Source organism: Rhodofomes roseus (genome assembly GCF_022264815.1).
Source record: "Rhodofomes roseus strain CIRM-BRFM 1785 chromosome Unknown C8Q71scaffold_1, whole genome shotgun sequence".
NCBI lineage: Eukaryota > Fungi > Basidiomycota > Agaricomycetes > Polyporales > Fomitopsidaceae > Rhodofomes > Rhodofomes roseus.
This window is the reverse complement of record NW_025952957.1, coordinates 1,388,530-1,414,047: the sequence shown is the minus strand read 5'-3', so window position 1 is coordinate 1,414,047 and position 25,518 is coordinate 1,388,530. Positions and strand designations below refer to the sequence as shown.

General features: G+C 54.5%; 11 protein-coding genes across 11 annotated transcripts; 8 read left to right on the top strand and 3 right to left on the bottom strand.

The window, feature by feature from the left end:
- The first annotated feature begins 295 nt into the window (after window positions 1-295).
- On the top strand, window positions 296-2,703 carry C8Q71DRAFT_22723 (cytochrome P450). Its single transcript, XM_047917142.1, has 13 exons — window positions 296-583; window positions 642-966; window positions 1,018-1,166; window positions 1,218-1,333; window positions 1,393-1,498; window positions 1,549-1,562; window positions 1,622-1,811; window positions 1,877-1,958; window positions 2,018-2,143; window positions 2,193-2,203; window positions 2,256-2,385; window positions 2,438-2,523; window positions 2,578-2,703. Exons 1-12 carry the CDS (start codon window positions 391-393, stop codon window positions 2,520-2,522), a joined length of 1,527 nt encoding a protein of 508 aa, XP_047784785.1. The 5' UTR covers window positions 296-390; the 3' UTR covers window position 2,523; window positions 2,578-2,703.
- Window positions 2,704-3,415: 712 nt separating this feature from the next.
- C8Q71DRAFT_793601 (uncharacterized protein) lies at window positions 3,416-6,416 on the top strand (the record flags this gene model as incomplete). The annotated part of the gene is made up of 8 exons (XM_047925487.1): window positions 3,416-3,538; window positions 3,591-3,648; window positions 3,702-4,012; window positions 4,075-4,198; window positions 4,972-5,313; window positions 5,374-5,739; window positions 5,991-6,072; window positions 6,263-6,416. 8 exons carry the CDS (start codon window positions 3,416-3,418, stop codon window positions 6,414-6,416), a joined length of 1,560 nt encoding a protein of 519 aa, XP_047784784.1.
- A 455-nt stretch (window positions 6,417-6,871) lies between these two features.
- C8Q71DRAFT_793600 (uncharacterized protein) lies at window positions 6,872-8,664 on the bottom strand (the record flags this gene model as incomplete). The annotated part of the gene is made up of 9 exons (XM_047925486.1): window positions 6,872-7,082; window positions 7,135-7,273; window positions 7,326-7,479; window positions 7,531-7,559; window positions 7,617-7,711; window positions 7,765-8,070; window positions 8,126-8,259; window positions 8,316-8,506; window positions 8,565-8,664. The coding sequence occupies 9 exons, from the start codon at window positions 8,662-8,664 to the stop codon at window positions 6,872-6,874; spliced, it is 1,359 nt and encodes a 452-aa protein (XP_047784783.1).
- A 279-nt stretch (window positions 8,665-8,943) lies between these two features.
- Window positions 8,944-9,876, top strand: C8Q71DRAFT_730779 (FeS cluster assembly scaffold IscU). Its single transcript, XM_047922126.1, has 4 exons — window positions 8,944-9,135; window positions 9,202-9,260; window positions 9,318-9,532; window positions 9,586-9,876. The coding sequence occupies exons 1-4, from the start codon at window positions 9,007-9,009 to the stop codon at window positions 9,735-9,737; spliced, it is 555 nt and encodes a 184-aa protein (XP_047784782.1). The 5' UTR covers window positions 8,944-9,006; the 3' UTR covers window positions 9,738-9,876.
- On the bottom strand, window positions 9,732-12,171 carry C8Q71DRAFT_22557 (Nop domain-containing protein). The gene is made up of 10 exons (XM_047917134.1): window positions 11,667-12,171; window positions 11,473-11,613; window positions 11,318-11,419; window positions 11,105-11,269; window positions 10,912-11,052; window positions 10,664-10,853; window positions 10,476-10,608; window positions 10,246-10,415; window positions 10,076-10,186; window positions 9,732-10,021 (listed from the first exon to the last, which is right to left on the bottom strand). The coding sequence occupies exons 1-10, from the start codon at window positions 12,012-12,014 to the stop codon at window positions 9,909-9,911; spliced, it is 1,614 nt and encodes a 537-aa protein (XP_047784781.1). The 5' UTR covers window positions 12,015-12,171; the 3' UTR covers window positions 9,732-9,908.
- Window positions 12,172-12,324: 153 nt separating this feature from the next.
- Window positions 12,325-14,573, top strand: C8Q71DRAFT_697257 (carboxyl transferase; the record flags this gene model as incomplete). Its single annotated transcript, XM_047919953.1, has 11 exons — window positions 12,325-12,590; window positions 12,641-12,891; window positions 12,965-13,002; window positions 13,060-13,165; window positions 13,221-13,474; window positions 13,532-13,696; window positions 13,746-14,025; window positions 14,078-14,094; window positions 14,146-14,175; window positions 14,229-14,290; window positions 14,342-14,573. The coding sequence occupies 11 exons, from the start codon at window positions 12,325-12,327 to the stop codon at window positions 14,571-14,573; spliced, it is 1,701 nt and encodes a 566-aa protein (XP_047784780.1).
- Window positions 14,574-14,692: 119 nt separating this feature from the next.
- Window positions 14,693-16,178, bottom strand: C8Q71DRAFT_793596 (WD40-repeat-containing domain protein; the record flags this gene model as incomplete). The annotated part of the gene is made up of 5 exons (XM_047925485.1): window positions 14,693-15,050; window positions 15,105-15,259; window positions 15,311-15,599; window positions 15,659-15,776; window positions 15,854-16,178. The coding sequence occupies 5 exons, from the start codon at window positions 16,176-16,178 to the stop codon at window positions 14,693-14,695; spliced, it is 1,245 nt and encodes a 414-aa protein (XP_047784779.1).
- Window positions 16,179-16,519: 341 nt separating this feature from the next.
- C8Q71DRAFT_793595 (uncharacterized protein) lies at window positions 16,520-17,264 on the top strand (the record flags this gene model as incomplete). Its single annotated transcript, XM_047925484.1, has 3 exons — window positions 16,520-16,535; window positions 16,597-16,659; window positions 16,732-17,264. 3 exons carry the CDS (start codon window positions 16,520-16,522, stop codon window positions 17,262-17,264), a joined length of 612 nt encoding a protein of 203 aa, XP_047784778.1.
- Window positions 17,265-18,068: 804 nt separating this feature from the next.
- On the top strand, window positions 18,069-20,979 carry C8Q71DRAFT_730727 (general substrate transporter). The gene is made up of 14 exons (XM_047922125.1): window positions 18,069-18,664; window positions 18,718-18,908; window positions 18,967-19,144; window positions 19,198-19,255; window positions 19,305-19,471; window positions 19,524-19,671; window positions 19,720-19,843; window positions 19,896-19,952; window positions 20,006-20,122; window positions 20,177-20,252; window positions 20,304-20,370; window positions 20,431-20,526; window positions 20,582-20,659; window positions 20,720-20,979. The coding sequence occupies exons 1-14, from the start codon at window positions 18,532-18,534 to the stop codon at window positions 20,787-20,789; spliced, it is 1,560 nt and encodes a 519-aa protein (XP_047784777.1). The 5' UTR covers window positions 18,069-18,531; the 3' UTR covers window positions 20,790-20,979.
- A 673-nt stretch (window positions 20,980-21,652) lies between these two features.
- Window positions 21,653-22,977, top strand: C8Q71DRAFT_730718 (uncharacterized protein). Its single transcript, XM_047922124.1, has 6 exons — window positions 21,653-21,749; window positions 21,801-22,034; window positions 22,088-22,232; window positions 22,282-22,346; window positions 22,394-22,549; window positions 22,609-22,977. The coding sequence occupies exons 2-6, from the start codon at window positions 21,998-22,000 to the stop codon at window positions 22,791-22,793; spliced, it is 588 nt and encodes a 195-aa protein (XP_047784776.1). The 5' UTR covers window positions 21,653-21,749; window positions 21,801-21,997; the 3' UTR covers window positions 22,794-22,977.
- Window positions 22,978-23,057: 80 nt separating this feature from the next.
- On the top strand, window positions 23,058-25,402 carry C8Q71DRAFT_730715 (MBOAT, membrane-bound O-acyltransferase family-domain-containing protein). Its single transcript, XM_047922123.1, has 9 exons — window positions 23,058-23,284; window positions 23,351-23,577; window positions 23,628-23,654; window positions 23,703-23,829; window positions 23,884-23,954; window positions 24,020-24,289; window positions 24,343-24,412; window positions 24,465-24,713; window positions 24,775-25,402. Exons 1-9 carry the CDS (start codon window positions 23,225-23,227, stop codon window positions 25,291-25,293), a joined length of 1,620 nt encoding a protein of 539 aa, XP_047784775.1. The 5' UTR covers window positions 23,058-23,224; the 3' UTR covers window positions 25,294-25,402.
- Window positions 25,403-25,518: the final 116 nt, after the last annotated feature.

The window sequence follows — 25,518 nt, the reverse complement described above, 5'->3', positions numbered from 1 at the left end:
GATTGCCTATGTCACGAGTTAGCCCGGACTCCGCGGGATTCTCATCGGTGGTTCCGACCACTCCACCTTTGGGATCTTCATGACACAACCAACGACCTTCCTTTGCGTCAGTTGGTTTCAAGTTCCCGTCATGCATCAGTTGACACAGTCGCTCTCAGGCATGGCTGGACTCAGTAGCGTATTCAGCTACATGCGTTGACGCGTTCAACCAGCTCAGCGTCAGGGAAAACTGAGTCTGCCCGCCTCGTTCAGTCTCCTAGGAGCTAGTCCCGAACCTCATAGCGCTGTCTGCGCAGTATCATCGGGTAGAAGCGCCAGGCTTTTCCCTTCGTTATAACGGCAGCTTCGTGAGCTCGGATCTGGGGCAGTCCGCGTCGAATCACGACCATAATGTTTCTAGCCTTCATCGATATCTTGGCCCTCGCGCTGCTGCTGTATATCCTGGTGCAGATTTTGACATCGACAGGCAAACGACGAGGTGGTCTACCTCCCGGTCCTTCCGGCTGGCCCCTCATAGGCAATGTTCTCGATATGCCTACCTCACACGAATGGCAGACGTTCGCCGAATGGGGTGAGAAGTGGGGTATGTCCTTATCAGTGCATTCCTGAATCCCATGCAATTTGCTGATTCACAGTCACAGGCGACATCGTATCAGTCACTCTGCTCGGCCAGCCGGTCCTTGTTCTCAACACATCAGCTGCTGCAATCGAGATACTAGACAAGAAGAGTTCCATCTACTCTGACCGACCAACGCTCCCTGTGTGTGGAGAAGTGATCGGGTGGGACCGTACTCTGGTGCTCCTCCATTATGGTCCTGTCTGGCGGGAGACCCGTCGTCTCTTCTCCCAAACTATCGGAACCCGTGACAGCCTCATGCATCTCTCGGATCAGCTAGAACGTGAAGGTCATCGTTTCGTAGCTCGTCTCATGGCCAACCCAGCAGCTTTGTTTCAGCATGTACGCGGGTACGGCTCTTTATTCTGATGGTCAGACCTGTTTGATTGACTGACGGGCAGCTTTACTGGCGCCTCTATCTTGAACATCACGTATGGATACACCGTCGAGCGGGAAGATGACGACCTTGTTCGCCTTGTTGACAAGACTGTAGAACAGTTCTCACTCTCGAGTGCTCCTGGCGCATTCTACGCAGACGTCCTGCCTATTTGTTTGTGTCTATCGGTTCATCAGCAAACATCCCAGGCTAACAAGGTTCCAGTGAAACGAGTCCCTGCGTGGTTTCCTGGGGCAGGTTGGAAGAGAACGGCCTTAGCCTGGCGCAGAGACCTTGAGGCTATGTGCGACATTCCGTTCAATTACACCAAGCAGCAACTGGTATTTACTTTGCTCAGCCCCGTTCGTACACACTTTCTTATCTTGCGATGTTGGTTCAGATGTCAGGCAAAGCATCTCCCAGCTTCGTTGCTATGAACGTAGACCTCGACGGCGGGTCCGAACGCGAATTCATCATCAAGAGTGCAGCAGCGTCGCTTTACAGCGGTAGGTTATCCGTCGTCTCCTGGGTACAAGCATTGACTAAGACGCATCAGCGGGCGCCGACACGGTATATTTGCCCACTTATGAGTGAACACCACCACCCAGTATTAATGAAAGATTCAATAGACCGTCTCGGCCATCTGCTCCTTCTTCCTAGCAATGATGTGTTTCCCGGACGCACAGAGGAAGGCACAGGCTGAGATCGACCGAGTCATAGGCAACGATAGACTTCCAACCCTCGCTGATCGCGACGAACTACCTTATATCAGGGCGCTCATCTGGGAGGTTCTACGATGGCAGCCAATCGCTCCACTCGGTGAGTCCAACATCTACACAAAATGTTCTAGACAGCTGACAACGTGCGTTTCGTCACTCTCGTAGGTGCACCCCATTCCCTGATCCAGGACGACACGCATGCCGGGTATTACCTACCGAAAGGGACCACAGTCATCACCAATATATGGTGCGTATATGCCAGAACATGTATGCGAAGATGTGTGTCGACTATATGTCATGATCTAGGGGAATGCTCCGCGATCGCACGCGGTACACAGATCCTGAGGTGTTCAATCCCGATCGCTTTTGTCCCTCAAACGATGTAGAACCTGAGTACGATCCCAGGCAGATCGTATTTGGATTCGGCAGACGGTGAGAATCACGTAGTCGACCACAAATTCATTGACTGATCTCTACTCAGAGTGTGCCCGGGTCCGCTCCTCCTTTCCACTTGCTTGACCAATCGCTGACATGCACATATCAGGCTCGCAACTTGCGGAGACATCTCTTTTCCTTATTTGTGCCTTGTCTCTGGCTGCGTTTGAAATCGCCAAACCGGTCATCGACGGTAATGTCGTGGAGCCCTCGATGGAGTATACGACGGGAACCATCAGGTGCGCAGCACGATTGTACAGGCTCGACAAATCTCGACTATGGAGCATCTAGTCATCCACTTCCGTTTGAATGCTCGATCAAACCTCGCTCAGCTAAGGCCTCCGCCCTCGTCGCAGCAATGCGCGATTCTCTCTGAGGTAACGTCATTACATACTCAACTCCATGTGCTTGCGATTTGATCATGCCAGCAGATTATGGAGCTGTCATGAGGATACCTCGAAGTGGAGGTGACAACTGACACAGCGTTGTACTTGCGTGGTTTCGACATGTGGTATATCCGATATTGCTATGGTCATTCGCCGTCATTGCACCTTGAATCCCGGTCCACACGGGTTGAGTCTGGTGACCAGGGGCGCTCCTCGCCCCAAGTTGAGGGCGTGTGATGTCCTTCTGGAAAGGTATATAAATTTCAGTCGCGCGCTGGGACAAGATCTGGCAGCACTGTTGACTCTGTCACCCAAAATCTACTGACTTCAAGTTCGAGAACCTTGATGTCTACTCAGGCACCGACGCACTGCTGTTGCGGACATTGGCGAATTGGCATGCGCCTACCGTCGATGTAAGATGCTCCCTGACTGGGATCCGATGTCGAGGCAAAGGGCAACGCAGGTTCGTCGTGACCCACCAATTCAGCTTCTAGATGTGTGCGGGCTGATGGCTTGCCATTCTGGCAGAACATGCTGTTCATACTGAATCATTACAACCGAGCGTAGCGCAAACTTTAGACCCAAGATAGGGTTGAGGGCATGCGATAATCACTCGACACGACACGACAGCAATGGCGATGGACGTTCTCGTTGACCGAGCTGCTGCGTGATTGCCATCGGTGGGTCGCAGTGACCTTGCATCATTGACGCATGTCGTCCTCAAGGCCTGTATGAACATTCACGGTGATGTCCGCAGTCCAGGTACATGCCTCGGAGCGCACCTTATAAACGAGCTGAGCGCCGTGGTATAGGGACTCGGGTAACCCACTACCACCACCACCACCACCTCCTCCTCCTCCTCCTACCCAACCACTCAGCGGCTATGGCGTACCCAGCATACGAGACCGTCCCTCAGATGCACCGATCCCTATCGTACGGACAACAATATGCCTACCCTCCGGCAGGTGTAGCATACAGCCAGCCACTCACCCCTGGAGTGTATGACGTACGTTGTTGCCGTTCATGCATCCCTGGTTCGTCCTAATGGTTTATCGCAGTCATACGGCCAGGGTGCCTATCAAGCTTATACGCCTGGACGCAGCATAAGCCAATATGGTGGCTACACTTTGCTCCCAAATGTGCACAACTTTACTGACAGTGCTGCGCAGCTTACGACGACATGAACCTGAGGGGCTCATATTTCCCCGACACATATGCTACCTCCGGGTATGCCACACCCTACGCCCCCAACTTAAGCCGTCGCCGGTCGTCTATGTCCCGGCGCTCGCGAATGGGGTATGACGGCCACCGCGGACTCGGACACGGCAGCACCTTGATCAAGTTCAAGCGCAAGGGTGGCTTCCGCGCTGGCATCACGCTTGGCGAGGCCATGTCTAGTGTCATCTTGTCTGGGAACGATTCCTACACCCACTACGACTTCAATGCCGACCACAGGGGAAAGATTGTCCTGAAAATCCGGGTGAGCAGTGACTGACTTCTGCACGTCTACCCTCGGTTCCTGACATGTCCTCGTGCAACTAGTGGACTGGATATACGTCGATGACGTATGAGTTGCCGGTCGATAATTATGACGGTCGCGTGGAACTTGCGACACTCGCTAGGCGGGTCGCCCGCGCCTGTGTCCATTTCATTCAAGTGAGATTGTGTGATTCATATGACTCGGACGTCTCCATAAACTCATCATGATACGCAGGCAAACATGATTCCTATTTCTTGGGATCGTGTGATCCTCTACCACATGGAGGAAATCTCCGTCGGCACTTGGCAACCCGTCATCTCTACTGGCTAGAGTCGCATGGTCGAAGGCTTGTTGTGCCAGTCGACGCCCCGAATCATGTATTGTGTCGGCCTCTATGCCGGGCGCATCGCAGCTATTTATTGGCGCATTCATTTATTGTTTCACGTCCTTTCTGAAGGGTCACAAGTCTTCGTCATATAAGTCTTCGCATGTGTCATGCAGACTGGAATTGCGGTCATCCTCGACATGTTGAACGCTGGTCCCAAAAGTTGTATGACGCGTATGTAGTATGCTTCTTACTTGTATCCCCGGCCCCCGCCGGGCAACTTCTCGAATTTCCTTGTACCTATAGTAGTATTGTCCCGCCCAGCCGTAGCGGGGGCGTCATGAGGCGGTGTCACGCATCATGGCGACTTCACGAGTCCATGCAAGCAAAGCCTACCAAACTGCAGTACTACTAGGTACTGCTATATTGCGCCTGCGTAATAAGTCGGCTCACAAGCGCATTCGAATCATCATCAGATGCCTTTCTCGGTAGCACGGAACATGCCGATCGACAGATCTCATGACGTTGAGTCGTTCGCGCTGGTCCAAGTCATCTACAACTACAAGTTGTCCAGGTACACGCAACATCAGAGGTCGATGCATGGTGGACATCTCTCCAGATGGGATCGCAGCAGCGGCCCTTGATCTCTATTCTACTCTGTCGCTCAAGCTACCTCCCAATCAATACACAATTCTCGCCGCGTTCATTTTGACGTCTTCTGACGCACTACAGGTCATTTCGCTCGCCACGGGCTCGAAGTGCCTCCCTACGGAACGTTTCGCCAAGGAAGGGGATGCACTACATGACAGCCACGCGGAAGTGCTTGCCAGAAGGGGCGCAGTGCGCTGGCTCATGACGGAGGTGCGCAGAGCAAGCGCGAAGCAGCAGGAATCCGCGTGGCTTCGAAGGAACCTCGACGGCAAACATGCGCTCAAACATGGAGCCTGCCTGCAATTATACGTATCGACAGTTCCATGTGAGGCCTCGATTTAGTATTTAGGCAATGTCGCTGATTTGTTCATGGCGCCGGACCCAGGCGGCGATGCATCCACCCGCTTCCTGGCCTCCTTTCAGGACGCGGAGATGGCTGCTCTGAAGGACTCGAGCCAGTTCCCTGAGCTTCCTCCTGGGGCGGCCTCACGGGGTCGCAATAATTACTCTCTACACGGGGTGCTTCGAACCAAGCCTGGACGCGCGGATTCGCCGCCCACGATATGCATGTCTTGCAGTGACAAGATCGCACGGTGGAATGTGTTGGGCATCCAGGGTGCTCTCGCTTCGGAGATCATTAGCCCGCTGTACATCGAATCTGTCACCATCGGAGAGGTCGAACCGGACATGCAAGACATGGTTCGCGCCGACTGTGAGCGGGCTTTCTCGCTGAGACTCAGCGGGATCGACGGTGGGTACTCTTCTCGTTCTACGTGTCGAGACTACGCTCATGTACTGCAACAGCATCACAATTACCCGAAGGCTTCCGACTTAATGTCCCAGCAATACATTTCACTTCACGACAATTCATTCACTCGCGGACAGCGTTAGGGGCTGCCAGCTCATGCAATGACTGTAAGCAGAGGGGGCACATCACATGAGGACGCTTTCATTGATACGCACACCCCGTCAGCCCTGTGCTACCTCGCGGATTCTGTGAAGCCCTACGAGGTACTCATCAACGGCGTGAAGCGCGGGGTCTCGCCCAAACACCGCCACTTCGCGAAGTTCCGGTGGGTGCACCGTAGCAGCGAGGATAACACGACCAGCTGATCCGCGCCCATCCTTGGCCAGGCCTTTGCTCTGCAAGCTCACACTCTGGGAACTGCTCGAACAGGTCGACATCGCGCGAGACGTTGGACACCCGGGCGATGAGTGCGTCTTTATCTCGGTCTCGACTCCACCTATGACCCTTACATTGACAATCACGTCAGTGGCCTCACATACTACGGAAGCAAGCAGACCGCGGCAGGTTATCAAGCGGCCAAAGAAGCGTTGCAGGGCTCCGGCTGCCCCTTCGCAGGGTGGATTAGAAGCGGTCAAGAGTGGGAGAGTTTCCACCTGCCGTCCAGAGGCGGTGCAGGTTAATGGAGGTCGGGTCTTTGTCGTGTCAGTGCATCGGCCGAATGATCAGGGCGTCTGGTAACTTACCCCCGACTCGCAACACCCAGCAAACACTCGAGTTCTCACCTGTGAGCTTGAAGTTACTGTGCATTGCATCATACGTGCCTGCCGAGACGCTCGTTGGTTCACGGCCGAACGGACGCGTCATGATTGTCGAGGCAACGCCGTTCCTCGTAAAGAGAGATTACAACAGCAGAGTTACTGTAAACACAGCTACATGGACATCTACAGGGACGCGGTGTACCTTGGGGATGATGACAAGGGGGATTAGCACAAGTAAATACGAAGACAGCAAGGAGTAGACATAAATTCTAGGTCATGAGTAAATTGGTCGTAAAAATATAAGGATGCGCGGGACCGTTAGGATGTGTAGTCGTTGCCGAGTCGTGACAGATCGTGTGCTGAGACCAAGCTGAGGCTCATGTTGCGTGTGTACCGATCTCCGTGGGCAAATCCGGGGTCGGGATCTCTGGGGAGAGGTTCTTGGCAACAATGTCCGGAGAGCCGTTGACGGTAGACAGATCGTCATCATCCTGCGGCACGAGCGTAGGGCTGGACATGGTCGAATTCGAACGGGAGTGGGTCCCTTCTGCGAGTTCTTTCCGCAGCGCCTCGAGTTCGCGTTCGAACCTGTACAGGCTACGTCAGACGCTGTCAACAGATATCAAGGAAAGGAACGCACTTGCGACCGAAGACCTCGATGTAGAAACCGCCACCATTCCATACGCTGACAGCGAAGATGAATATGAGGAATGTGCCACTCCAGAACGGACTTCGGTACAGGACGAGGATGGCGGGAAGCTCGGTTAGGACCGAATATACTTCGAGGGGTCATCAGAGATGCAGAGGACAGGATGAATGCATAGTGCTCACAATACTGTCCGAACATGAACGCTAGCGTGCGATACTGTGGAGGCACTCTCGAGAGTGCGCGACCAATCACGCCTCGCTTATCGTTCAATAGGAACGACAGCGACGTCGTGCGCTGGCCGGACTCGATCTTCTTGCGCCGATCGACGAAGACGAACTGCATGACAAGCCATCAGCCACTTGCTACGTAAGGATTCACCGGACCCACCTTCCAGTAGAGCACCTGCCATATCAAATCTGTGGGGAGGCGAAGTTCAGAACCGAAGTTGACGCCAATGAGAAGGAAGGACTGACAGATGATGCCACTCAATAGCAGAGCCCTCATAGGCTGGAGTTGTGGTACTGCCGTTATTGCGGGGAAGCGCTCTGCGGCGTTCGGATAGTAATGCCTATTCTTAAATTGAGTTTCAGGTCCCGAACTCGAAGGCCGCTATGCACCCACCGGATGACAGAGAATGTCAACGGAGGGTAGACATGGATGAAGAGGGACGTGACTTTGTCGAAGTCGTGGAATACGAGACTGTTTCTCCATGTGATTACCGCGGAGGCAAGCGATCCATGTGATAGGCAGTAGCAAGCTACAAAGAGGGCGGAATTGGCTGGGAGGAACCAGATGTAGATGAAGTTGAGGATGTTCGCGTAGTAACACAGATCAAACAGGAAGTAGTGCCAGGCCCGCTTCTTGTACAGATAAACACGCATGGGCAAGTAGAACGCGGCCTGTAGCGTGTATGCGATGTGTATCCACCTACAAGCCTGTTCAGCTACATTGATTCATAGTGTTGGAAAGTCTCGGGACGCACTCAGGAGCCATTCCAAATAGTAGGGAAGTGATCAAGAGGGACATCACGCCCCAGAAGAAGGTGAGCTTCTCACGGAACCGTACGACGTTGGAGGTGTGCCACGTTGCCGCTAGTTTCGTGACTCTGGCAGACACCTAACACAGTGGGACGTCAGAGTGAGGGTTGTCTTCACGACGCGTACGCAGCCAACCTTTGCCTTGAACTTCTGCATCTCCATATCGAGCTGCTGCGTAGTGTGCATCGAACCTCGTCGTTTGAAGAGATCCTTCTTGAACACGTCGTTGATCGTCTCTTCCGCGCGCATCTTGAGCTTTTCGCTACGTTTTGCGAGTTGGCGTTGGAAGAGGTCTAACCGCGAGTCAAAGTATGTCTCCAGAGTATCTATACGCGAGATTAGCCACTCAGGACGCGTTGTTTGATGCCTTTGTTCGCCACACACCTAGCAGGGTGAATCCACTCGCCCAGTCGGATATCTCGTCGCGTGCAAACCGTTCGAATGGCACGGAGAAGTACCCAAGCCCTGTCTGTCCCGGCGGCATGTCTGACGGTGTGCGTACCGGCGACGGCGGTCGCGACGACAAGGGAGTCGCCATTGTAGTTATTGCGCGTAAATCGAGGGCAGGGGCGTTGAGAACAAAGCAGCGGCGGGCGGAGAGATGAAAGCAGCACCCCACACGATGTGGCAGCGCGTCTGCCCCGCTACCGCGTCCTGGCAATGACGCTCACGCTTATGTCAGCAGTGCACGTGACCCTGGGTGCATCTGCTGCCGCCTCACCACGCCTGCGCTCTGATTGGCCCGATTTCAGACTCCGCCAGGCTCGCTTATGTATATACGGCCGGCCAGAGTACGACACTCCCAGTCTCTTGCATCCAAGTCACCATGTTCCGCGCTGCCCTCACAAAAACCGTTCTCAACGCCGCCCCCCGCGCCAGCCGAGTAGCTGTACGCCCAGCACTCGCTCGCGGCTATCACGAGAAAGTCATCTCCCACTACGAGCAGCCCAGAAATGTGCGTCATATTCCGGCCTCGGCGGCTCCAGACGCAGTTATCTGATAACTTTTCCGATTTGTGCAGGTCGGCTCGCTCCCTAAGAACGATTTTGATGTCGGTACTGGCCTCGTCGGTGCACCTGCGTACGTGTTGTCTACTTGTTAGCCTCCGCGGGTCTTGCTGACATATCGCCTCCACAGCTGCGGCGATGTTATGAAGCTGCAGATCCGGGTCGATGAGAACGGCGTCATCTCCGACGTCAAGTTCAAGACCTTCGGCTGCGGCTCTGCCATCGCGTCGAGCTCGTATATGACTGAGCGGGTGAAGGGGCTGTCGCTGGAGGAGGCTGAAAAGATCAAGAACACGGAGATTGCGAAGGAGTTGTGCTTGCCCCCGGTGAAGCTGCACTGTTCCAGTAAGTTACATCCCCTCGTCTGAGAGTCGCTGCGTCTCACATGTCGTGCTCAGTGCTCGCGGAGGACGCCATCCGGTCTGCTATCAAGGACTACAGGTCGAAGCGTGCCACGGCTAAGAACCCCAAGCAGGCAGGCTTCATCGACGTTTCGCAGAGCGCGGCAACCGGGGAGACCGTCGCGACTGCCCACGCACCGTCAGCATAAGCTGTCACGATCCTCACCATCCGCCACGACCCGTAGTACTTTCCGCTTGCTTTCGACTTATGTATCGCGCGTGTATGATTAGTCGCTCATTAGGATCCTAGCGTATTGTGCAATCGTAGTGCATTGGAGTGAACATATAGTACGCGTGAGCCACGAGACTGCACACTGAGCCTACTTCGAGGCACCCTTCTGACCAACAAATGAAAATGTGCCTCCAGCAAACCATCTCTCGTTGGCCTCCTTGACGCGTTGCGAGGCCGCCGCTCGGTTCGTGAGCTCAAATCCTGAAGGGGTCATAGGTCAGCAGCAATCAAGGAATCCGTATTGAGACCACTTGCCTTGTACGGGGGTAACAGTCAGAGAAGTGGCAGTGCCAGATGACTGTGAATTGGATTGAGCTGCTCTCGTGAGCGCAGCTGTCCGGAGCTTGTTCGCCTTCGACAATTTCGCTGGTAGGGATAGGACGATCAGCATACAGTATCCGCACCATCAGCGGCGCGAAACGCACCTCGACTCTTCGCCTCGCCCACGCCTGCCCTGACCTTGCCCGAGCCAATCATACCCAGGCCCTTTGTCTGGTCGAACGCGCCAGCCTCCTCCTCCGGCTCTCCGAAGGTCATGCGGTTCTGCATCTTGCGGAGCTCGGTCTGCGCATACGCCTCCTTCGCCTTGCGTGCCCTATCGAATGTAACACGTTAGTCGGGCGCCATGGGTACAGGGCGTTCCGTGCTGACTGACCGTTTGCCTCCACGACGCTTCTTCGGCCCGTCGTTGGGAATAGGCAATGCTTTGACGATCTTCGACGGAGGGGGTGCAGCGAGTCGGTCGATGTGCTTCTCTATCTTATCGTGAAGCTCCTCTCCGTACGAACCTGCATATGCATTATCAGATAAAACGGACGCAAAAGCGCTGCCGAGTGTACACACCATCTCTCCGGTGCCGCTCCAGGTCCATACGCGCCGCCAGACAACATTTGGCACCAACCGTTCTTTGTACCTTCATCCGGTACTCTGGCGGCGTTTGTTGTATGAGCTCGGACTGGAACACGAAGCCTGTATGACGACGCTGAGTGGCGGACGAGAACCCTGCGGTAATCTTCCTTTGTGCTCCGAGTAACTTTAATACCACAGTACGTCAGCAATGTTCTCGCACGGACAGAATTGCTACTACTCACATAGACATTACACGCAGGCATCTTAGCTAAGCCATTGAGGCCACCAGCAACTCCAAGGAGTTTCGCAGCTGTGGTGGTACCGACAATAGCTGATAGGTTTGGTGCCAGGATATTCATTCGTGAGCTGACGTACATGAAGATCTGCGAGGAGAAATCAGCCATGGGGGCAATTTGTACACACAGAACGCCTTGCCTTTTTGCGCGCCTCCTCCAGTATATCTGCGAGGTCGCAAGCTCGTTGGACAGTCTGCCACTCCGCTTCCGAGAGTGGCTGCCCAGACGTGGTCGTTGCCGTTACCAATACACTCATGATGATCGCGGGAGGGAGGATGCCATTGAGGTCGACTTTCGTAGGGTCCTGGCACAACAGTCAGCTAGAGGCAACGGTCCGCTTGCGCGCACATACCTCTGAGTTACCCAACGCGCGAACGGAGCGGATGTACATGGCAGGGTCCGCAACAAGTTGCTCGAGTTCGGGGAACTTGGGAGCATAGTGATCCCGAATGAACTACGACAGCATGGTATGAGAGGCTGCCTGTCTCACCATACGGACATACGCACCTTGTGAACCACCATGATCTCATTATCAACATCGACTGAGAGGTTGTTGGCGGCCACAATCAAGTTGTATTCGGGATTTGAATGTGTCGGTTGAGCCATTTGTTCGGGAGTGCTGGGATTCGCTTCGAATTTCTCGATTTCCTAGCGACAAGCGCGTGAGATGGATAGAACACGCAGTTTCAGAGCGAACCCACCTTGAGGATATCGTTCATTCGCTTACTGCCATCCAGCTTCGCAACGCTGCGCACGTCCTCGACATTTCTCAATTCCATCCGCTGCACCTCTTCAGCGTCCAGCTCCTCCGCAGGGTTCACTCCGCCCTCCAGAACGAGCGATCCAACATCCTTATCATTTGACTCCCCGTCTTCCTCCGCCTCGCCCTCGTCCATCTCATCGTCTGAGGATGCTTTGCGCTTAAGGCCATTCGAGGTTGAGGGTCCTGCCACTTCCGTCTGCTCGTTTGTATCAACTTGTCCGTTATCTTCCTCTCCCTCTGAGAGTCCCTCGAGGTCGGCAAGTAGCTCGTCCGCTAGCGTACTCATGATGAGAGATGAAGCAAGACGGGACGAAGAGGCTTGTAGGTGAGATGAGTTGAGATGCAAGAGTCGCGCTCGACGAAGACGAGCGCTTGCCCTGTTGCTAATCCGGGAACCCTAGAGTAGGGGCATGCATGAATCGATCCGGATCTTGGTTGGCACGTGGCGAATGCGGGGTAAACGCGATCGGCGCTTCGACTTCCCCTTAATCTGGTTGTGCTCTTTCGACGACTCACAGGTCTCTGCGAGTGACTGGCCAACTCTGTGCGGTTGGACAATAGCTGACATCAATTTGTAGGCACAGCCAGCTTTAACGATGCGCTCGGCGGTGTCGAAGGCACTTCGGGTCCGACCATGTCGCCAGCCTGTGTTTCCACCTCGTTCAAGTTGTAGGAGGGCCTACCATCCGTCCGTCTTGCCGTCTCTCGTTTCAGCAACTTCGCCCGAGTTCGTTGAGAAGTCCAAATCAATGGAAGCACTGGTAGCAGACATAGATGCCAAGGCGGCGGCTGCACGGCTAGGCGGAAGCGAGAAGGCGAGGGAGCGCATGAGGAAGGCTGGCAAGAAGCTGCCCAGGGAGAGGTCCGTGCCCTTTGCATGGTGATGGAATTCAGGCGATGAATCAAGAACAGGCTAGCTCTCTTATTGGACCCTCATACACCCTTTCTCGAGCTTTCGCAACTAGCTGCTCATGATGTCTATCCTGAGTCTATCCCTGGCGCGGGCATCATCACTGGAATAGGTCGTATTTCTGGTCGTGAATGCGTGGTTGTCGTGAACGACGCTACTGTCAAAGGAGGTTCCTACTACCCGCTGACTGTGAAGAAGCATCTCCGCGCCCAGGAGATTGCGAGGGAACACGGGCTGCCATGCGTTTACGTCGGTGAGTGACCGATGAGTTTCTGGCAGGATGCTGCCTTGTCAGAAGTCGAACTGACCTGTATACCTGGAGAAAGTTGAGTCCGGGGGTGCTGCTCTGCCTCATCAAGCGAATGTAAGATGGACTGACATTTCCTCCTGTTATACTTTTGCTGACCTGTTACGGCCTTAGGTCTTCCCCGACAAGGAGCACTTTGGCCGCATCTTCTACAATATGGCACAAATGTCGGCAGTGGGAATTCCCCAGATCGCTATCGTGCATGGCATTTCAGTAGCAGGTACAGCACCTCATATGTATCGGCTTTGAAATCAGATCACACAGCTATTGGACAGGCGGAGCGTATGTCCCGGCTATGGCAGACGAGAACATCATTGTACGAGAGCAAGGCCGTATCTTCCTCGCTGGCCCGCCGCTGGTGAAAGCGGCAACGGGAGAAGAAGTGGACGAGGAGACACTTGGTGGAGGCCAGATGCACTCATCAGAAAGCGGTGTGACAGACCACTTGGCTCGAGATGACGAACATGCCATCGCCATCGCTCGCGGTATCATCAGCGATCTCGGGAAGGCGGGCGGACAGGAGGTTCCAGTAAGTCGTGGAGGCTGGACTGAAGAGCATTTGTTGGAATAATGACAACGATGGCAGCCTCCAGTACCGCCTGAAGACCCATTGTATCCCACTTCGGAGCTCCATGGTATCGTAGGGACCGACCTCCGGCAAGCATTCGACATGCGCGACGTAATCGCTCGCCTTGTAGACGGCAGCAGATTCCGGGAATTCAAGAAAGAATACGGCTCGACCATCGTCACAGTAAGTGACCCTTTGGTAGTGGGCACAACGGTGCTCACGAGTGTAACAGGGATTCGCACACATTCATGGCTACCCCGTCGGCATTGTCGCGAACAACGGCATCCTCTTCTCACAATCCGCATTGAAAGCGACGCACTTCATGCAGCTCTGCTCGCAGCGGCAGATCCCGCTTCTGTTCCTCGTCAACGTTACAGGCTATATGGTCGGTTCCAAGGCTGAGAAGGGCGGCATCGCCAAGGATGGTGCGAAGATGGTCCGCGCAGTCGCGTGTGCGGACGTACCGAAGCTGACAGTGATCGTCGGGGGGAGCTACGGGGCTGGAAATTACGGTGAAGTGTTTGCCGTTCCGTCCTCGATTGTCTCGGACTGACGTGCGCATAGGAATGTGTGGACGGGCTGTGAGTATGGTCGAATGCGACAGGTAGCACGCGCTAACAAAGGCTGGGTAGTATTCTCCGCGGTTCCTATGGATGTGGCCGGTGGGTGTTCTAGCTCAATGATTGCGATGGGCGACGTGCTAACCATGAAGCAGAATGCTAAGGTATCTGTCATGGGACCCGGCCAGCTCTCGCAAGTGATGGCTACTGTTTCGAAGTACGTGAATCCTCTGAAACCTTCATCCTCAGTCTCATGTGCCGTATGTAGGGATCCCACCAAACACAGCAGCCTGAAGGACGAAATTGAAGAGCAATCCACTGCGCTCTACGCCTCCGCACGCTTGTGGGACGATGGCATCATTAAGCCTACAGACACGCGCGACACAGTCGGACTAGCCCTAGCCCTAGCCGCAAGGGAGAGGAGAACGGGCAGTGGCTCGGGCAAGCCATCGACGACATGGGACGGCGACGGCAAGGGTTTCGGTGTCTTCCGAATGTAACATCTAAGTTGCCGGTAACGAAGGAAGGCGGATGGTATGTATATCAAGTTGTGTACATTCGACGGACGTTACGTCGAGCACTTTTGGAACAATGTATCATCATGTCATACGGACGAATGCTACCCCGATCGTCTCCTCTTGCGCGTCGGTCCGTCGGCGGAGTCGTCGATGTCCATGGGGTCGTCGTGCTCCATGCTGCTGTGGCTGGAGAGCTCATCGTTGCCGAGGAAGAAGCGAGAAGCTGAGGGACCGGACCATGCGTTCAGCCTGGAGTCTTCGCCGCCGGTAAGGAGGATGTTATTCTGTGAGCGCATCTGAGTGATCCTGATGACACGGATGAGAATCTGCGAGGTCACCTCTTCGTCCCACAGCACTGATCGGACTACCCCTACATGCCCTTTCTGCCATGAGTGAGACAGTACCCAAGGCGCGTTTGGGTCTTTCAAGGTAGAGCGAGTCAACAGCGCTACGTCTCCCCTGTAGGCAAGCTTATGAACTACGCATAGCAACTTGTATGAGAATGCGACGTACTCGTTCGACCCAACGAACATGCTGAGATCGTTGTCTAGGCCTTGTGGGACGGTATGATAGTTGTGCGCCCCGATGTAGTAGTCCGTTACCCAAGTAAACTCGTCATCCCTATGAATGGAAGGTTTACGTATGTCGGTGTCTTGTACCAAATCCAGCTTGACACAGTTTTAAGCAAGTCGACAACATGTTGTTAAAATTCAGCATACCTCTCCAGACCAAACGCTGAACGTTTCCATGTCGCTAGATGCCCAGATTCCTGGGGGACCTGCCCGCGTATGTATCCAACCAGCCTGGGCAATACCGCAACCCCAATTGCCGACGTGGAGGCCAGCCTCGTCTTCATCAGCCTCGTCTGCGTTGGACGTGCATAGGAGCCCATCGGAAGATCCGGACAGCAGATGTCTTGGAGAGGTTCTCGAGAAATGAACGGCGGTGATGTCGTCGGAGTGGGTGGATGAGTGTATCCGAAGGGGTGCAGCGGGGCTGCGCGGATCCCTGTGTGATGGCCTGAGCGTAAGCTGTCGCATTACACGCATGCTTGGGTGCAAACTGACCAGTAGAGCAAAGATGCATCGTCTCCTTGAAGCTCAGTTCCGGCAGCGATCACCGTGCCGTCAACTGAGATGTCACAGGATAGAAGGGCATGAGGCCGGAGCCCAGTAAGAGCGGTCACTGTTCACAGGCAAAACACGAAAGGACTCGCTTTGAGTTCAGTTGCAACCCTGATGATTAGGATTGCCGGGGCTCACTTATGGGACTGTTTCCGGGATCGCGGCCATCCCAAGCCTTGATCACTCCATCTTTTCCAGAAGACAAGAGAATTGGGGATGTAGAGCCCGCGAAGTTGGACGCAGAGCGCAGGCATGTTATTCCCGCTTCATGTCCGGCGATAGTGCGCACTCTGTCCAGCCGCGACTTGTCAAACAGATGGATTGCATTGTCCGGCGAGGACGCGGACAACGCGTAGAACGACGGCAGCGAGACTATAGAGATAACATAGGCCTCAGACGGCAGAGAGGTCGCCTTGAGCGGTGCGAGGGTGTGTTTTGTAGCGGGGGAGTCGAGGAGGGACATGGCGGCGGAGAGGGACCAGTGTTTTCTGCAGGGTCTAGACGCTGGCTGGCAGGGCGCCTGCGGCAGTCGCCTGTTGTCAGCGCCTCCGCATCCAGGTCCTTGTTTCGTCTTCCTTCCTGCTCGCCGACCTCGAGCTCATCGCCATCGTCGTCTGCGACACCTGCGGACTTCGCTCTCTGACCCACGCCCACACACTCTTTTACCACACAGTCTTTTCGGATCCCTGCCGCTCTCGACCGACTTCACACTCGGCCCTTGAGCGACGTTACAAGTTCATTTATAGATCGCAGCATAGAGTCCGCCCTTCTTCGGCTTCACTTCTTGGTTAGCATCTGGTCAAAATGCGTCGCTCTGGTGGTACGTGACACGCTCAATGTTGCCTACACGCCCTTATAGTGCTAATTGGGCTGTTGTGTAGCACCTCCGCGTCTTCACCGCCTGCCACAGCGTCTGGACTACACTTTGATCCCGGCACCGCTGGGTGAGTTACGTGATATGTTCACGCTCTATCTCCTTCTCACATCTGAGGCCGCTTCTTCCTCTGTGTCTGTAGACTTGGCCAAGCCCCTGGTGGACGAGAAATCTCCCCTGCCGGCCATCATTGTCACTCCGTCATCCCCTTCACACGATGGGGACTTTGCCATCGCGTTCTTGATGCCTCCCCCCAAGCCCTCAACGTGGCAGCGAATGGTCGACTCGCTCCCCACCATTCCGCGTCTCCCGTCCCAAATCCAGCTCCCGCCGTCTCCCAAGCCGGAGTACGAGCGCGTCGGGTCGTGCAAGACGCGTGCGCGTGCCACCGTACTGCTCTTGCTCCTGCTCTTCATCATGGTCTGTCATGTCGTCATGCATGAGATTGCCAAGGATCGTCCGCGCATGGAGTTCAGCATGGTTCACGACACTGAGCTCGGTATGCATGACCATATGGCTACCGCAGGCGCCTCGGTTGACACACCTGCAATGGACACCACGTCTCCCGCCTTCGGTGGGTGGTTCGATCTGAACGCGCTCTGGGCACCCACAGTCGGCGATTCGAAGCGGACCCCCGATTTCGTTGTCATCGAGGAAGGCACCGAGGCGCAATGAAGCGCGCGCCACACAGGCACAAGCACGGGTCCACGGGAGTTTGCATCCTATGCCACGCTATTGTCACGACACTTTATGTCTTTCTTCGCTGTCGGGACTATTCGCTCACCGCGATAGATTGGATAATGGGGGTTGTCATGAAAGTTGGTTGCTGTATTTATCACTTAACATCGTTGGTCCGTTTAATAGTGGTTTAGACTTTGGTGTGCCTCAGCCGCCTTTGCGTTCGTTCTGGCGAGGTATGGGCATCTACTCAGGTTAGATCTGCATTTAGGGCAATTTGATTCGCGTGCATGTCCCCGTAAGTGGAACATGCTCATCGAAGTCGTCATACTAAATAGGCTTCCCCCGCAGATTAGCAGTGCTATGTCATGTATCGTTACCAGCTGGCTTAGTTCTTTGGTCAATTCGTCCTCAATCAATTATTCTGTCTTGTGCATTGGCAGTTCACATGGCCCGCTTCGTGGTAAACATTCCTAGCTCAGGTGGTCTGGTACAGACCGGCCGCTTTCGCTATTCTGACGGCATGTCATCCTCAGTGTCATGCTTCGTTGGACCACGCAGGCACCATCAACATCCGCACAAACGGTCAATGTTACGTAGGCCCATCTGACCCGGAGGTGTTACTTTGGTGATACTCATTCGCCAGTGCGACTTGAGTGCGACGACTCGTGACAGAGTTAGCGCAGCGTCGCGATCTTTGTAGGACGCCCGGGACTCGCCTTACGCGGTCGTGTGCGACATTCGGTACGTGTGCACCTTCAGGCTGTGCTCCCTCGCCGTTGACTGTCTCTCGCTCACCAGCAAATTCAACACATACCTGTCCTGGGAAAGCGAGGCGAGGACCTGCACTCCTCGAAAGACGCTTAGCAAGGCTCGACGAGGTGGAGATTGCCACTAATAGTTTGAATAGTCTCGGACGGCGGATCCTCGGGCGAGCTGTGCTATAGGCGCATGATGATCCCTTGTGCTTCTACTCGACCTCTGCGGGGTAATGCGCGGGGAAATCGAGCGGTGGAAACACCTCAACTCGCTGTGCCTGGGCTGTCACAATGCCCACTCTGACCACGGACGGTGGTCCGCGTCTCCCGAGTGGTTTCGTGCCGTAGCCTCGGTAGGAGCTAGGCTTGCACGGTGCGCAGATAAAGACGTGGAAGGCCTTCGTGGGGCTTCGCGAACGCTTTCATTTGACGGGTCGCCTCCTCGTTGACGCTATCTGCGCAAACCGAACAGGTCTACTGGTTGCCGAGGCGGCGATTTGGTCGAGATGTCTAAAGACAGAGTGGGCGACGTCGAGCATGTCGATCAGTCCTCGTTGGACGATTCGCAGAAACCTCCTCTCGAAGATGAAGTTCCGCACCACTCGGATCTTGCTGAGGTCCTCGCGAAGGAGAAACCGGGTAAGCTTCATGCTGCGATCGCCGGAGCTGTGATTGACGAATACGCATTGCAGATCCATGGTCCAGAAGCATGCTCAGACTTTATTGCGTCGTCTTCGTCGCTTATCTGTGCTCGGCGACGAACGGCTTCGATTCGAACACGTTCGGAGGCGCGTCTGCGATGACGAGTTTCCAAGTTTTCTTCGATGTGGATGGAGGGTCAAAACAAGGTCTTCTTGCAGCGTCGTACGTGATTGGCAACATGGTAAGAGGATGTATTGAGCCCGCTCCGAAAGCGTGACGAGCAGTTGCTTTGCTATAAGGTGGGATCCCTCGGAGCGGGCCAAGTCTCGGACAAGTGGGGGCGACGAGTCGGCATGGGTGTAGGCTCCTTCATTTGTTTAGTCGGCGCCATTTTCCAGGCTGCTGCTCAAGATGTAAACTACCTCATCGCCGGGCGTGTGGTCCTCGGATTGGGTGCCGTGATTGCACAGACCGCAGGTGCGCGGATCAACTCCTTTTGCGTTCAGATGATTGACATCCTGTGTTCCAAGGACCGGCATACGTCGTGGAAATGTCACACCCTGCATACCGAGGTATCATGACTGGAGCGTAGGTGAACTTTACTACTTTGGCGACCGGTTAATCATACAGAACATAGCTATCAAGCCAACTTCTTCCTCGGAACGATCATATCAACTTGGATTGAGTTCGGTCTTTCGTATGTCCCAGGAGATCCGGATTTCCAATGGAGGTTGCCCTTCGGCCTTCAAGCGTTGCCATCTGTCCTCGTCCTCGTGTTTATCTGGTTTATTCCTGAGACACCCCGTCAGTGCCCTTGCATGTCATTCAGTCACTTCACTGATAATATGCGTCATAGGTTGGTACATAGGACATGGTGAAGATGAGAAGGCGCGCAAGATCCTTGCCAAGTATCACGGCCGGGGAGACGAGGACAGCGCCATAGTCAATCTGCAGATGAAGGAGATGAAGGAAGTCATCGAAGTCGAGAACGGAACCGACAAAAGGTACGAACATATCCCTTGGCAGTGATTGGTGTCCTGACATACGGGCAGATGGTGGGATATCCGCGGTCTTCTGCGAACTAGGTCGGATCGCCACCGATTCTTCCTCGTCACTTGCATTGCCTTCTTCGGCCAGTGGGATCTCCCGCCGACCAGTTACTATTTCCCTCTAATGGTGAGAGGCTGTTCTGTCGTAGGTTGCATGTCTTCGACTCACAATCCGCTAGGTAGAGAAGGCTGGCGTGACAAATGAACACATGGTTCTCATGCTCAACGCCCTCCAGGTACATCCGTCTCATACTGACAGCGGTCCTAATTGACGTCTATTATGTCTGAGACGCCTATCATGATGGCTGCAGCCCTGAGTGGCCTGCGTTTTATTGAGAAGTGGGGGAGACGACCCACGCTCATGTTCAGTTCGACGGGGATGGCGCTCTCTGTCGTTGTCATTACGGTAAATCTGCTCCTGTACGAACCGCCAATTCAGATGTACTGACCGCGCTGACAGGTATGTACTGCGTTGACGCCAACTCACCCGCAAGCCGGAGCTGTGGGCATCGCTTTCTTGTACATTTTCCTGGTCGGTGAGTATCTGTGCTTGGGTGTGATGCGGCTGTCTCACCAGGTTCTACCAGTTTTCGCATTCGTATGGACGCCCATGCAGTCATTGTACCCTGTCGAAGTCCTGTCATACAACAATCGGTGCGACGCCCGTCAATACTAACGACAGGCATGTCCGCTCACGTTTCTTCCGTTGTGTAGCGCGAAGGGCTTGGCTGTCATGAACCTTTTCATCAATGCCTGTGGGCTATTCAACACGTACCTGCCTCCTGTCGCTATTGGCAACGTAGGCTGGCGGTGAGTCACCCTTCATTCGGTCGCCCATTTGGCACCCGTCTAAAGCATCAGGCAGGTTCTACCTGTTTTATGCGTCCTTCGATGCCCTGGGCATTATCGTCATCTACTTCACGTTCGTCGAGACAAAGGGACGGTAAGCGGCTATTGGAGTATGATACCGCACAGCGCACTGACCGGGGGACCACAATGACAGCAATCTGGAGGAGATCGACTTGATCTTCCAGTCTCCGCATCCTGTGCGCACCTCGTTGGAGAAGCCTTAGATCGGCGGATAGGTATATGCGCTGTCTTCGCCGGAACCCACACGAGGGAAGATCAGCAGCTGACAGGCGTTCCGGTCCTTTTTCGCTCTTGTACTTGTACCATGACAGTTGGAATGCTTTCATCCTTTCGAGGTTGGTATCGGGATGTACGGAACATTCACCATGGCAGTGTGGGTAGCAGCCTCGGGCTCGGGCTCGGGCTCTGCTAGTTCGCGGTCCATCCGTCGACGTCTATTTATCACGATCGACAGGAAGCCGGGCGCACTCTCACTGGATACTGCACGACGCGCACGCCGCACGGTGAGTCCGGCGCACCGCGAATTGGTCATCGCAACCGTTCCTGCAACTAGACGCCAATGTTAACGGCTGCAGACGAGTCGGAGCCATGCCACTGTATAACAACGCAGAGTTGTCTGTCTTACTCTTCACTGAGTCATGTTGTCTTCAGGTGGTATCTCCAATTTACAACTGACCTACATCGATGTCTGCAGTGCCTGCAGGTATCGATGTTCCCGGTCAGCCAGGGGTATGTTTGCAGCTAGTACGTTATGTATACTGATTGATTGAATGCATTGGACCAGCATTGGACGGCGCACCGCGAGACGCCACGTTGCCTGCGAGCAGATATATGAACATCTTGGCGCGCCAAGACATAATCGCCACCAGCGAGCACGGAGCTTACATCGACGGACAGTAAGTAATCGCTTCTACATACACCCTTTCATGCGGAATTGATGCCCCTCGTTGACTATGCCAGTACTTCGGGTTGTCAGAATCGGATGGTCCGACCGCATATCCAGAGAGGTGCCGAGTGCGCATGGCTAGATGTGAGTCAGCCTCAGAGGTAACAGATTACGGCACAGGGATACGGCCAGTGGTTGCCCCTGGACTAAAGTGGACCCTCTTGACCAAGGCGTCTCTCCTGTTCTTACAATGACTGGACTCAAGCGTATGCCAAGAGTACGTCAACCACAGCCTTTGTCGCAACGTTTGGATGGGACCTCGATACAGGGACAGCGAAGACAGATCGCTGCAGACCGTCGGGCCCATTGTCATGCACCAGGGGTAAAACATGGCCTCGAGATCGGACCACCCTATATAGGCTCACGGACACGGTTGCGCTTGCGGAGCGGAGGTCGTTCCCTTGCACTTCTGGCATATCACCATCCCGCTCGTAGGCAGCACCTAGTCGCGCTTGCTCATCAGTCATGTTCTGGTTGGAGATCTTCCGTATTGTGACGCTTGGTAAGTCTCATTGTTCGCTGGGTGCCAGGATGTGACATTCAATGTGGATGCAGCATGGGTCTTGCTCTGCGGCATCATCGTGCTCGCACTGGGCGGGCACGTCATCTCCGTGTCTGAGGAATACTTCAACTCTTACGCCGACTATACTGCCCTCGGAGTGGCAACGGGTGTGCTCACCTTAGTCACCGTCCCTGTCATGTGAGTCACATCGACGCTATCGCAATACCATAGCTCACATCATCCGAAGGATTGCTCTTGATTTCTTCTTGAGCACGTTCACGTCCTGGATTGCAGTCGAGCTCTCATGGCTCAGTGAGTACGTCGGTGCCATCAATGAGCGGTCACTGACCGTCATTCAGGCCTTCTCTGGATCTTGTTCCTCGCGACAGCCGCCGACGCAGCCAGTGACTTGAACAGGGTTAACAACCGGTGTAATTTCTACTACACTCAGCAGAACACCATGTGTCATGAGACGCAGGGCATGGCTGCGTTCGCATTCTTGGCCTGGATCCCTCGTGAGTGGCATGCTTGAGGCTTTCATGCTGCATATGCTCACTTCATGTTGTTCGCGCAGTCATGGCTTACACCATCACGCTTCTTGTCATTGCTATTCTGAATAGCAGTCAGAGCGCGAACATCTGGACGTCCTCGATCAAGGATACCTTTGTGGGCCCGAAGACCGGAAACCAGATTCCAATGACTACGAACGCAACTGCGGGGCCCGTTGTACAGCCACAGCCAGCTACGCAGACTGTGTAAGCTTCCTTCGATGATGGCGTGGTTGTCTATTTGTAGAAATCGCCAAATACGTGTTACGACCGCTATGTTCATTTTCCGTTCGATAATTTGCTACGAGTAATATCATGACACGCTTGAAACGAGTAACTGAGAATTTCTGTTTCGATGACGAATTCTCCCAGGAGTGGAATGTTTGGACTTTTCAGATGAGTGCTGTTTGAAAGCGTGCCGGGACGCAGAAGCATACATATTAGCACACGCGTCGCGAATTCGGCGTGCGCTACACGACTCACGTGGGCGCGTATCGACGTCAAGCCGGAAGTGCCACCGTAGCCTGAGCAAGGCACGAATTGGGCGTGCTCTTGACCTGCTCTCTCTGCTGAGCAGGCTCACTTCCTTAAATCTCATTCCCATCCTACCGAGTTCCCTACGGTGGGCTACGCACCTGGAGCATGGATGCGCTGTTTGTACCGCTCGCCGCGGCGGTGGGTGCTTCGCTGGACCAGGTCAAGGTATGCAATTTGCTGTCCAGAACGACCTGACCATGCATCTCACGAGACACCTCCATCTTTGCCTAGTTGATATCCTGCTTGTTGGTATCGTACCCGTTAGGCAGCGTTTTCATCAGACTACCTGTTTCCCGGCCCAACCTAAGACATGCATTCAACGTTGCTGTCACGTCAATGTACCTGCTGCCCATACTGAACATGGGAACCGCGTACTTCCAACTACTCGCCGACATCTTGCTCACATATTATGTCGCTGCGTATGTTAAAAGCTCAAAAATGCCGTGGATCGTCTTCGGGTATGTCCTCCGCGTTCTTGCGAGGTGGCAAATGAATAACACCCGACCAGCATCATCATGTCGCATCTCACGCTGAAGTACGCGATTCTATTCTTTACCAAATCCAGAGACTAACGTCGCACCAGTCATGTAATACGAGCATTGCTAGGCCACAGCTACGAAACCTACGAAATCACGGGTCCGCAAATGGTGCTGACCATGAAGCTTACGACGTTCGCTTGGAACGTGTATGACGGCCGTAGACCTACGGAGGTGCGTACTGTGCTCCTATAAACACAGACGCCACCTACCTTTTCTCTTGCATAGGAACTCGACAAGTGGCAAACTGAGAAGCGAGTCGCCGAGTATCCATCACTTCTTGCCTTCCTTGGCTTCGCGTCAGTCATCCCTCGTCCTTCATGCGCCCCTTGACTTGCTCTTTACCATAGTGTGCTGCGCATAGGTTCTACTTCCCAGGTTTTCTTGTTGGCCCATCTCTCGAATATGCGGATTACGACACGCTGGTCCACGGCACCCTCTTCAAGAAACTTGAGAAGAAGGATAGCACCGGACGCGGTAGCCACAAGCTCATACCAAAGGGTAGGAAACGCGTGGCGTACCGCCGTATGATCTTGGGCCTCGCTCTGCTTGGGACGTACGTTACCTTTGGGGGCTCCGCCCATCTTGGGGTCACGGTGCAGGACTGGTATGTCAAGAAGGGCTTCCTCTACCGGTATGTAGTCTCCACGGCGTCTGTTATCCCTACGCTGAAGCGTGTTACTCTAGGATTGTCTATCTACAGTTCTGCGGTTTCATCGAGCGCACCAAGTACTACGCTATCTGGACGTTGACAGAGGTTTGTTTCAAGCCTGGGAGTCGTCCGATCATCGCTGATGAGCATGCCCCAGGGTGCCTCTATTCTGACCGGACTTGGGTTTACTGGGTTCAACTCCAATGGCAAGTCGACATGGAAGGGCGCCGCAAACGTGGACATGATGAACATTGAGTTGGCGCCGAACTTCAAGATTTTGCTTGACTCGTGGAACATCAAGACGAATGTCTGGCTCAGGGAGTGTATCTACAAGCGTGTGACGCCGAAGGGCAAGAAGCCAGGGTTCAGGAGCAGCATGCTGACATTCGCCACGAGTGCGATCTGGGTGAGTAACGCCCTAGAATATGCGCATTACTGCCCCCCCAGCTAAATGCCTTTCCACGTAGCACGGGGTACAAGGCGGATACTACCTGACCTTCGCCTTCGGAGGCTTCATCCAAACCGCACAGCGTCTCTGCCGGCGTCACATTCGCCCTCTCGTCCTCCCCGCGACATACGTGGCCGCAAGGGGCGCACCGCCACCTCCTCAGACCACGATCAAGCGCACGTACGATATTGTCGGCACGCTCGTCACGATTCTCATCCTCAACTACGCTGTTATCCCGTTCATGCTCCTCGATGTGCGGCCGTCCCTCACTGGCTGGGCGAATCTCAAATGGTATGGCCACTTGGCTATCGGCGGCGTGCTTGTGATCTTCTACACCGGTGGTGCAGGCGTGTTGAGGAGCCTGCAGGCAAAGAGGGTCGGGAAGGCCGGTATGTGGGCGGCTAAGGAGAAGGAGGATTCGGGGAATGTGTCTGACGCGTCGCAGGCACCAGTCCTGCCGCCTCTCGACGATGCCGCGAAGGGGCTGGAGGCGTCTGGCTTCGTGAAAAGGGTGAACGACTCGAAGCATTCGAGTTAATTGAGTTACGTCCGCAATCTACCGTAGTGCACGATCATTGTTTGTCGTCCTACTATATTTACTCGTAATGCGCAAATTAGATGTGGCTTCAGTGCGGGCGAGGTTCAAAGGGCACAATTCAGTTGTTCCAACGGATACAGGGAGCTTCGAATGGCAAGCAAACATAACGAAGCCTTTGTCACCGCCGCGGCGCGCCTGCGATCGTGAGCGCTTGAGCCACCGGCG

Coding starts and splice junctions, on each gene's coding strand:
- C8Q71DRAFT_22723 (XM_047917142.1), top strand. CDS start 391: ATGTTTCTAGCCTTCATCGATATCTTGGCCCTCGCGCTGCTGCTGTAT. Junction 1,334..1,392: donor ATTACACCAAGCAGCAACTG/GTATTTACTTTG, acceptor ATGTTGGTTCAG/ATGTCAGGCAAAGCATCTCC. Junction 1,812..1,876: donor GCAGCCAATCGCTCCACTCG/GTGAGTCCAACA, acceptor TCACTCTCGTAG/GTGCACCCCATTCCCTGATC.
- C8Q71DRAFT_730715 (XM_047922123.1), top strand. CDS start 23,225: ATGGATGCGCTGTTTGTACCGCTCGCCGCGGCGGTGGGTGCTTCGCTG. Junction 23,578..23,627: donor ATGCCGTGGATCGTCTTCGG/GTATGTCCTCCG, acceptor ACACCCGACCAG/CATCATCATGTCGCATCTCA. Junction 24,290..24,342: donor AAGAAGGGCTTCCTCTACCG/GTATGTAGTCTC, acceptor GTGTTACTCTAG/GATTGTCTATCTACAGTTCT.
- C8Q71DRAFT_730718 (XM_047922124.1), top strand. CDS start 21,998: ATGTTCTGGTTGGAGATCTTCCGTATTGTGACGCTTG. Junction 22,035..22,087: donor CTTCCGTATTGTGACGCTTG/GTAAGTCTCATT, acceptor ATGTGGATGCAG/CATGGGTCTTGCTCTGCGGC. Junction 22,550..22,608: donor ATTCTTGGCCTGGATCCCTC/GTGAGTGGCATG, acceptor TTGTTCGCGCAG/TCATGGCTTACACCATCACG.
- C8Q71DRAFT_22557 (XM_047917134.1), bottom strand. CDS start 12,014: ATGAGTACGCTAGCGGACGAGCTACTTGCCGACCTCGAGGGACTCTCA. Junction 11,053..11,104: donor TGGAGGAGGCGCGCAAAAAG/GCAAGGCGTTCT, acceptor TTCTCCTCGCAG/ATCTTCATGTACGTCAGCTC. Junction 10,609..10,663: donor GGAGCGGCACCGGAGAGATG/GTGTGTACACTC, acceptor ATGCATATGCAG/GTTCGTACGGAGAGGAGCTT.
- C8Q71DRAFT_730727 (XM_047922125.1), top strand. CDS start 18,532: ATGTCTAAAGACAGAGTGGGCGACGTCGAGCATGTCGATCAGTCCTCG. Junction 19,256..19,304: donor CGAGGTATCATGACTGGAGC/GTAGGTGAACTT, acceptor TACAGAACATAG/CTATCAAGCCAACTTCTTCC. Junction 20,371..20,430: donor GTCCTGTCATACAACAATCG/GTGCGACGCCCG, acceptor TCCGTTGTGTAG/CGCGAAGGGCTTGGCTGTCA.
- C8Q71DRAFT_730779 (XM_047922126.1), top strand. CDS start 9,007: ATGTTCCGCGCTGCCCTCACAAAAACCGTTCTCAACGCCGCCCCCCGC. Junction 9,261..9,317: donor GGCCTCGTCGGTGCACCTGC/GTACGTGTTGTC, acceptor TCGCCTCCACAG/CTGCGGCGATGTTATGAAGC. Junction 9,533..9,585: donor GGTGAAGCTGCACTGTTCCA/GTAAGTTACATC, acceptor TGTCGTGCTCAG/TGCTCGCGGAGGACGCCATC.